Below are 10,000 nucleotides of genomic sequence, written 5' to 3' on the forward strand. Positions count from 1 at the left end.
CAAAAGTATTTGTCTCAGTTTTGACTGTTCCATATCCCTCCCTCTTTTTAATTTTTTAATTTTTTTTTTATTTATTTTTTTTATTTTTTTTATTTTAATTTCACAGATAGCAATATATATGCGAGTCACAAGTCAATTATTTTTCTTAAACTTAACTCTTTTTCAAAAATACATCCGATCTCTAAAGGGGTACCGTATCTATAAATACCTATGCATATTTTTGCCATCAAGATCAGCAAATTGACATAGTTTGCTTCAGCGGATGAAATAGAATTCCTTTTAACTAGGCCAAATAGGGCATCCCGCACATCAACATGAATTCTCTTCGAACAAGCGGTGAAGAAGGCTTCTTCAACAAGATTCCACACTTTGCTTATTTTTCTACAATAATAAAAGAAATGTTCGATATAATCTGTCTCTTCTGTACAATGTGTACAACTAATACTCTCTGCAATGCCCATTTTATACAATATAATGTTCGTTGGATAAATGTTATGAGTTATTTTCCAGTGTAGCAGTCTCAATCTTACTTCTTTTGATGCGTTGCTTGCTATCTGCCAAATGTCCTTGTTTATTTCAATTCCCATCTTTCTTTTCCAGAAACTGACTGCAATAGTCTCAGTTTGATAAGCGTCTACCATTAATTTACGAAACTGCCTGGGTTTAAATGTACTTATTTTTTGATAATCCATTACCTTCATAGCTTGTATTCCATTATCATTCATCTTCAAAAAAAGGGATGCTATTGCTGTGCGAATTGCCCCATATTCAAATAGTCTCGTTGGTTTATGCCCAACTCTTTCACAAATCCTGTGAAATGGTAAAAACATATTGTTCTCGTATAAGTCCTTCACATAGCATATATCAGATGTAACCCAATCACGTAGAAACATTGTCTTGCCACGATAAGCAATTAGAGAGTTATTCCATAGGCATAAATTCTCCAGCTGGGTCATTTTTTGCACGCATGGTAATATCTTTTCATGGTTGTCAAGCCAACATTCTAAAACGCTTTTCCAGAACTTGTTTGTAATCAACCCCAACCCTTTAAATAAGGCTGGTTTGACGTTTGCTTGAAAGCAGCATAGATTTTTTCCGAGTTTGGAGAACATACTGAGTGGAATACTTTTCCAAGCTTCTTCGTTTGGTTGCAGTAATTTCGAAAACCATCCAAGTACAAAGGATTTTTGAAAGTCACCCAAATCAATCATATTTAGGCCACCTTTACTTGTTTCCTGGCACATCACTTTTCGTTTTACCTTTTCATAGGCTTTTGTGTTTGAAAATCTTTTTTTCCAAATGAATCTGAAAAACATTGCGTTCAGTTTACATATGATCTTTTCGGGTATAATCAAAGCTTGCAAAGCATGTGTTAATTGAGGGATCAAAAGTGATTTTACAAGGCAAATCTTTCCCATTATACTGCAGTTTCTCTTAGACCACTTAATCATTGTGCTCTGAATATGATTGATTTTTTCTGTCCAGTTTTCTTCGATTTCCGAGGCTTCTAAATTATTACAAAAATATATACCAAGAATTTTGACTTTAGATTTCCATCTGAAGCCACATGGCTGCTCCTCAGAGTACTTCTGTGAACCCAACCACATGGCCTCCGATTTCAGTCTGTTCACAGCCAGTCCTGAGAACTTGGAGAAATATGATCATTAAACACAACGTGAATACCAATAATCCTTTGGCTTTTGTAAATACACTCAATTTCGCCTGCAAAGCCCTTCTTTATGAGTATCATCTGTCCTATACTGTGACTAGTTTCCCCTGTATAATACAGTGCCCCTCCCCATTCTCTTTCCCACGCTGCTGCATCGTGTTCTAAGATATACGTTTCCTGAATACATATTACATCAAAATCTTCCTTAAATCACGGGAAAATGTTCTTCTTTTGATGCTGTTTCTTAATCCATGGATATTAACACATCCCTCTGATTATTATTTCTTTTTGTTCACTCTTTTCTTGTACTTTTCAGTATTTTCAAATGTCTTTTCTTTCAAAAAGTCTTTAATCACTTGCTCAACTAAATTCTGGGATCATTACATTTTCATATATATTTGTTTGTTTTTAAATTTAGGTGTTTTTGTTTTTGAAGTGGGGAAGCAATAAAGAGGTCGTCGATATCAAAACTGATATCGACGGAAATGTCGTCGATATCACTTTTGCACTGAGCTCAGTTTTGCCCAATTGACCAATGGAAATCCACGTAACATATGAAATAGCAATATTCTTAGCTATCGTTAGATTTGACTGTGATATCAACATGTATTAGTCTGAATGTCGAGAAAGCTGAAATCATATCAGATCGAGGCGTAAGCCGAGATCTGATATGATTCAGCCTTTACAGACATTCAGACTGATAAATGTTGATATCACAGTCAAATCTAACGATAACGATTTTATCGCATTCGATTTCGGAACAGTAGGAATCATAGACCTACCTAAGAAGTCAGACAAACGCAAGGGAGGCTACTGCCTTGTATCTAATGTTGGAAATGTTGGATTGTCTTTTCCTGCTTTCGTAACTTTGCTGCTCTTACTTTTATTTTTCAGTAACTGGTTCTTTTTCTCAGATAAAATAAGGCATTTATAATGAAAAAGGAACAAAAATATAGGGTCGAAACAGATCACCAACAAAGGCTAACAAGTTCAGTGGAGTTGCCAGTAAGAAAGAACAGCGAAGAATGTCCCAGTTACTTCCTCAGTCGTACTCTTTTTGACTGTTCGATTTGGCAATTCTGAACGATGGCAGGAACTGAAGTGCGCCAGGCAGTATCAGCGAAGTCCTCTGGCTCATTTTCTGTGCCCAAGAAAGCTTCCAGGTATTTGTCGGTATCGGCGTACTGCATAATAATAGGGAGATTTAAGAAACAGCACGTTTCGTTTTGCAGCTCGTTTCGTTTGGTGAATGAGTCACCCCGCGAAACGGAACGTGTAACGAGACGGCATAGGCCGCAGACAAGATTTAGATGTATTCACGTTTCGTTTCGGAATGAAAGGCCGGGCATGGCAGGATATGATCCGCTGACTGGGCATGGCATAATTTCAACTCCACGAGTCAATAAAGGATTGACATACTCGCATTGCACGCACAAGAGCTTCACATTTTTCAATTCATGCACCTGATCACATACGAAGCCAGAATAAAAATTCGATGCGATGACCTACTTCTGCTTCGCCATTTGCTTTCTCACCATGAAGTTGGATAAATGTACCAGGATCAGCACCCTTCAAAATATTTCAGTTCACAACAGTTGTCTACCTCCAATGAACACATTCTCAGCGCTGAAAGACTGTGAAAGGGTTGATGAATCTCGCAATGCATAAAATGGCCAACAAATAAAACTGTTAGTGTGCAAAAATACTCACAAAAGTTGACGAAATATTGTTCGTTTTTTGGGGGTGGAAAACGTGACTGCGTTTTGACGTTCCACGTTCCGTTTCAGTTGACCTTCACCTTTCCAGCGAGAGACCCCCGAAATAATGACGTTTACCACAACTTCAAAACGAAACGTCCCAACGTTTCGTTTCTTAAATCTCCGTAATGTTGTCGAAGCTCAGTCTCGCTTACGACGCATCCAAAATGGCGTCCTCCGACGGCGCTGTTACTGTGTGATAGATGCTGAACGTTGTTCGGTTGATGTTGTATGGCTACGACTAAGAAAGGTGGACAATGGTTTATACAGGTGCGAACTGTTTAAATCGGCTGCTCATTTCCTGCCTTGTTGTGAGTGATGTGCGCTGAAACACTGCCAGAGATCTCACAGTTTTCTAAGTACTGCCACTACTGGTACTTTCAAGGTCAGCTTTGTTTATGGCTGTTCCAACTACCTCAGTCGGTAAGATTGTAACATTCTTTTCTACTACTTCTCTGTTAAAGCTGGGTGGGAAAAGTTTAAATTCATTCAGTGTGTGTGTGTGTGTGTGTGTGTCCTATATGCGTGCGTTCGTTGCGAGGGTGTCCCATCACTAGTTTCATATTTAGCCTCCAGCAGCCTGTTCTAAATCAAGGTAACCATGCATCTTTTCCATTCCTCATACATGCAGATCTTTTGAAAGATAAAGTCACGCAATACTGCTACTTTGGATGCGTTAAACCATGGACCATTGAACATGTCCTTATCAAGTGTGTGGATGTATAAGAATTTCGTGACGAACACTACAGTGCAGAAACTCTGAGGGATTCTTTCCGGGACGTTCCAAATATCAATGGCTGTTATGCTTTATGGTAAAATAAATTCTTGTTCTTGTTCTTGTTGTTGTTCTTGTTCTCTGGACAAGATTTTTAACTTTTGAAAGGAGATCAAGATTTTCAACAAGGTTTGAAGTAACACATGTGAAAAGACATAAGATTTTTAGAACCTTCTTTTAACAGCGAAATAGTTTGAAGCATATGGAGACTGCCGTATGAACAGAGAAAGGAAACACAGTTGCGTCGGACTTGGATAGCCATATATTAGTTGGCGATACGTTATAAAAACAATAGCCAACCAACCAATCCATCCACCAAGCATGATGCAGTGTCCTTAAACAGTAATCTTTCTTCAGTGTGTGTTCACCAGTATGCTTTCCTTCGCCTGTTTTGCGAGCCTGTTAACACTCTCCTTCATTCAGCTGGCATATTCACAAGACGCTGTCAGCAGTGTCGTGGATAAAAGCACAGCGTCGAGTCGGTCCAGAGATATGTTTACAACAACGACTCAACGCAGAGTCACCCTTTCTAAACAGCAAGGGGGTCTCACGACATTGAGCAATCAACAAAATGTAATCTATAGGTCCATCAATCCGCGCGTAGTAACTGACGCATCGACCAATGAAGAAAGGGCTGGCAGCAGACAGCACGAATACACTATTCACACACTGACCAGGCCGCAGAAGGATGCCATGAACAACAGGCGTAAAGACCCACGTAACGATACTGACGCTTTGTCTGATAGACGTACACACCCAGTGTTTGGACAAGCGGCACAAGCACAACGCATCCAAAACTCATCAACAGTGACTCTACTGCCAACAGGGCGTGTTGTCCGATTCCCAGCGACCTCTTCGACCCGTTCTCCGCCAACCCCAACATCTGCACTGCAAACAGCAAGTAGAATAACATTTTCTTCCAGTCCGAAAGACGTAACGGAATGTCCTGGGGACACTCGCAAACACCTTCCGGAGGCAATGGAAGGACATGTTGCTGTAGTCTTTAAGAATACTAAGTGTGTACCAGAGTACGGCTGGGTCATCAACGTCCCAAAAGGTTACGGAATTATTATTCAGTTTGAGACGATTCTGATAAATACAGAACATACTTTGGTACTCATTGCTCTGGCAGACGGAGTTCGACGCATGATCAAACGTTACTCTGAATCGTTTCATCTCAATTTAGCTCCTGTTATGAGCATCAACAATTCCTTGCTGCTCCTGATAAGAACATCATCAACGTATAAACTAGAGTCTGTCTTGAACCTCACCTACACGTCCCATCCCATGAGAGACATTCCGGCATTCACACCTTTTAAAAGTGACACGCTAGAAAGCCGCATGAAATATTTCTGCAAAGGAATCTCGAATCTCCCAGCAGCTATTTCATGTGACGGAATTCGTCATTGTGAGTTTGGTGAAGATGAAAAGAACTGCACTTACCGTAACGAAGGTTGCGGGGACTGGTTTCCGCACGGCAACTACTGTTTCAAGGCTACTTTTCTCATACAAAAAAGACACCGGATCTCTTCTGCCTTCGTGAAAAGCACGGTGCCACTCCGAGCTGAAAAATATTGCCAGTCAAAGTACAACGCAACGCTGGCTTCACTGCAAGAACCTGGAGCAATGCAGGCCGCCGCAAACATGGTCCGCAAAAGCAGCTTTACCAACGCCGTAGTAGGCATCAGAAAAGTAAAACCAATCGACCTCAGGTTGTGGTACTTGTACCGCTACATGTGGCAGTGGGGAGAGCAGGGCGGTCCCATAGCGTATGACCAAAGCGAGCTGCAGAGAAAAGGGACGGCACTGGAGTGTGCTGTGCTCAATGTGAAGAAGGGGCTCTCTCTAGAGCCTTTGCTTTGTGGTGTAGTCAAATCCGACCAAGCTCCTCCTGAAGGCTTCATCTGCATGAGACCAAACCCGACCCGCGAGACAGGTAAGCTTTCACTGTCCGGAGTCTCTTTTCCCAGGGCATCCAAAACGCCAACCAAGTTCCAGACCAAGGAATGTCCAGACGGCTCGCTGGTGCAGACGTTCCATCGCTGTCAGTGGGGGGAGGAAGATGATGACGACGACTCTGGTTGGTCCCCTCTCCATCTGCCCCTGTTTCAGTGTCGTTTTGGGCCCGCCGTGCACTACTCGCTGTTGTGTGATGGAAAATACGACTGCCAAGATCGCAGCGATGAAACCAACTGTCACAAACCGCAGTTTGCCCCTCTGCAGACATCATCTTTTATCTGCAGAAAGTTCCAGGCGGTTCCAGTTTTGCAGAGGTGTGACGGAATGCCGGACTGTTTTGATGAGAGTGATGAAGAGTTTTGTGAATCTTGTACACATCATCGTGTTCTTTGTCAGGACGTGGGATGTATTCCCATGCACTATGCAAATTACTTTCAGCAGTGCGCAAGCAATGCCTTAACCACAGAATCAGCCTCTCCGGCCACTCCACCTCGAAGGGTGCACCTAGACGGGACTGGAATGTCTTCCCTCGTCACTGGAGACTGCGGTGAAGGTTTCTTCCACTGTCAGGGCGGCCACTGCATCCCGACCTTTCTCCTCAACAACGGAGAGCAGGACTGCCCGCGGGGAGAAGATGAAGGCATTACTATGGACAATGTGACGTGTCCAGGTTACTACAGGTGTCACGGTTCTGGCAACTGCGTCGACAGTGACCGTTTGTGTGACAACATCTACCACTGCCCCAACAAGGACGACGAGATGTTCTGTCACATGACCTGCCCACGTGACCAGGGCTGCCGTTGTGAAGGCTGGGCCTACACGTGTTCCGGGATGATCGACCCTCTGGAGAACCTTCACGTGCGCTACCTGGACCTCAGCCACGCTTCTAATGTGACTCTGGAAAAACTCCACTACATGGAGTACCTCGCCTTCCTCAACTTGTCTTCGTGCGGGCTTGGCAATGTGACTCTCTTCAACATGCCTCAGCTTCGAGTTCTCGATCTCAGCTTTAACCTACTGACAGGTCTGTTTTCTCTCAGTCTCCGACACTTTTCTGCGTTTGAGTTTTTGGACCTGTCTGATAATTCTTTTGTGACAACTATCGGCAGTGACTTTGCTTTACAATTAGCAATAGGACAGCTTCGCAACCTGAGAACTTTGCTCATGACTAACGTTGGTTTGGAGGTAATAGACGACAAAGCGTTTAGTCCCTTGTCAAGCCTGAAGCACCTCGACCTGAGAAAAAATCCATTGCAGAGGTATGTTGAGGGATCTCTGATCGGTTTGACCTCCCTCGAAGAACTGCATACCGACGAATCAAAACTATGCTGTCATTATTTTCATCCTACGGTGTTGAGATGCTACGCTCCTTTCGATGAGCTCTCTTCCTGCAGCGACCTTTTGGCTCAGGATTTCTTCAGGGCATTTCTCTGGGTGCTGTCTTGCCAGGCCATTGTCGGTAACATCGGGGTCTTGGTCTACAGGGTGGTCATCGCCACGCACAACTCGGCATCCGCGTCCGTAGTCCTGGTCAAGAACCTGTGCCTCTCTGATCTCCTGATGGGAATCTATATGATGGTGATCGGCGTGGCTGACGTTCAGTTCAGAGGGGAATACGTAGCTCAGGAGAACGGCTGGAAGAGCAGTGTGACGTGTACGGTGGCCGGGTTTCTGTCGTTCGTGTCCAGCGAGGTGTCGGCCTTCGTGGTGTGTCTGATCACGCTGGACCGCGTGCTGGTCATCTGCTTCCCCTTCCACTCTCACCTGCACCTCAGTCATGTTGTCACCGTCATCTTGTGCTGCGGTGCATGGGTCCTGGGCTGTGTGCTGGCTGCAGTGCCTCTCCTGGCGGGGTTAGAGTTCTACGGACAGAACGGTATCTGTGTGCCTCTGCCTATCACTAGGCAGCAGTTCTCAGGGCAGAGATACGCCTTCGCTGTCTTCATCGTCCTCAACTTTGTCCTCTTCCTCGCCATCGGCGTGGGGCAGGCCGTCATCTACAGCGCAGTGCGTAACTCCAGCAAGGCAGCGGGAAATCAGATGCGGGAACGAGACATGGCTCTAGCGCGGCGCCTTCTGGTCGTGGTGCTGACCGACTTCTGCTGCTGGTTCCCCATCGGTCTGCTGGGGCTGCTGGCTGCCCGGGGCGCTCCCGTCCCTGGCGTGGTCAACGTGTGGGCCGCCATCTTCGTGCTGCCGCTCAACTCGGCGCTCAACCCGTTCCTCTACACGCTGAACAGTGTCCTGCGGAAGCGGAGGGCGCGGAGGATGGAGAAGAGAACGAAGAAGACGCTAGGCAGGCTGAGGACGGAGATCGCCACATGGCAGCCGGCCAGCGTGCACGAGCTGGTCAGGATATGCGTCAGCTCCAGAGTGGTGGACAGGGAGACGCTGCAGACACTGCTGGGGGTCAAGGACGCTGCGACAGTTGAAGGTCAGCATGGAGAGGACGTCGACCAGGGCAGGGGTGAGAATGACAGCAGTATTGACAATGGCAACAGGCAGGCTGTTTCCCACACCACCTTAGTCACCCATGATGCTACTCTTTGAACGGCAACGTCTGTGCTGACATCGAACATGGCTCTTGACCTGTTTGCATTTTAAAGGTGTAGCTCTCTGTGGCCATCTTCGTAGATGTCAAAGAATCGAGGACAAGAAAAGAAGTACAGTAGGGCCCCCACAAATTGTCACTCACTAAAAAGCTAATTACTCCTTGATTTGTTTCGCGAAAAACTTCGTATTCGGCTTACATTGGTTTGAGATATGGGATGATCAGTTCACAAAGTGTCAAGTGTGTCTGTTAAATGGTCTGACTTTTATGCTCTTTCGAACATGTATTCCAAACGCAGGGATTGACTCGAAACACGAGGTTTAGCACTGCGTGGTAGATTGACAGAATAAAGAGTTTGAGTTGTTCGTTTCTTGACTGTATGAGCACAGCTGTGTTACATCACTGTCTCTGCGCCACTCATTGGAGTGATGCGCATAGATAAATAAGTTGAAAAACTTGACAGTTACACAATGGACAGATTCACTCATGAAGGACAGTCACCTGATACTGTTACAACGATAAATCATGTGCAATACATCTGACATAATGCAATGACATCCAACATTACAACTGATCTGTACCAAGCCTATTTAAAGGTAACAAAGTAAATCAGAACATAGTTTACGCTTAACAGAGAAATTATGTAGAGGTTACATGCCGGGTGTCAGTGATTATTAAAAATAATGGTCGAAGTTCGCGGATCATGAAAAATGCGAGCTTCAGCGAGCTTTTTCATGACCGCGAACTGAGACCATTATTGTTAATAATCACTGAGACGAGGTGTGTAACCTCTTTATTCCTACTTTATTTAGTTATTCAAAGAAAAGAGGAAATTTTGTGCGAAAGTTTGATCGAATCCTATTCACTCAACCAGTCAACCTGCGCAGGCGATCGATTAATGCGCGGTTGTATAGTTCCGTGCAAACCATTCCATTCCGTTAACACTTCTTGTCAGTTTCCCTGTTTTGGACTAAAATCAAGTACACAGATATGTTGTTATGCTGCTGTGGCGGTAAAGGCAGATATTGTGTGTTCTGTTCATGTTTTGGTATCGCTTATGATAATGTTCTTTCGTCAAATGAGACTAGCAGACGAACCTTTGCATCCGTGTTCCAACGTTAATAACTGTATGAAGTTCAGTTTTCTGGGGAAAATAGTGTATGAAACCGCTTTATGTTCTTTAAATCGATGAGATGTGTGCATTTGGTTGCGTGTGATCTGTTTATAAAATGAAATATTGTTGAAAACTGACCGTCGGATTGCAATCTGTTGTCGAAGAAACTGAGTGA

The 10,000-nt window shown here is 44.2% G+C and overlaps 1 protein-coding gene across 1 annotated transcript; it reads left to right on the plus strand.

Annotated features, from left to right (window-relative positions):
• Window positions 1-5,846: 5,846 nt before the first annotated feature.
• LOC138974289 (G-protein coupled receptor GRL101-like) lies at window positions 5,847-8,710 on the plus strand. Its single transcript, XM_070347009.1, has one exon. The coding sequence runs from the start codon at window positions 5,936-5,938 to the stop codon at window positions 8,708-8,710; it is 2,775 nt and encodes a 924-aa protein (XP_070203110.1). The 5' UTR covers window positions 5,847-5,935.
• The last annotated feature ends 1,290 nt before the right edge of the window (window positions 8,711-10,000 follow it).

Source organism: Littorina saxatilis, linkage group LG8 (genome assembly GCF_037325665.1).
Source record: "Littorina saxatilis isolate snail1 linkage group LG8, US_GU_Lsax_2.0, whole genome shotgun sequence".
NCBI classification, from domain to species: domain Eukaryota; kingdom Metazoa; phylum Mollusca; class Gastropoda; order Littorinimorpha; family Littorinidae; genus Littorina; species Littorina saxatilis.

Coding starts and splice junctions, on each gene's coding strand:
- LOC138974289 (XM_070347009.1), top strand. CDS start 5,936: ATGTGGCAGTGGGGAGAGCAGGGCGGTCCCATAGCGTATGACCAAAGC.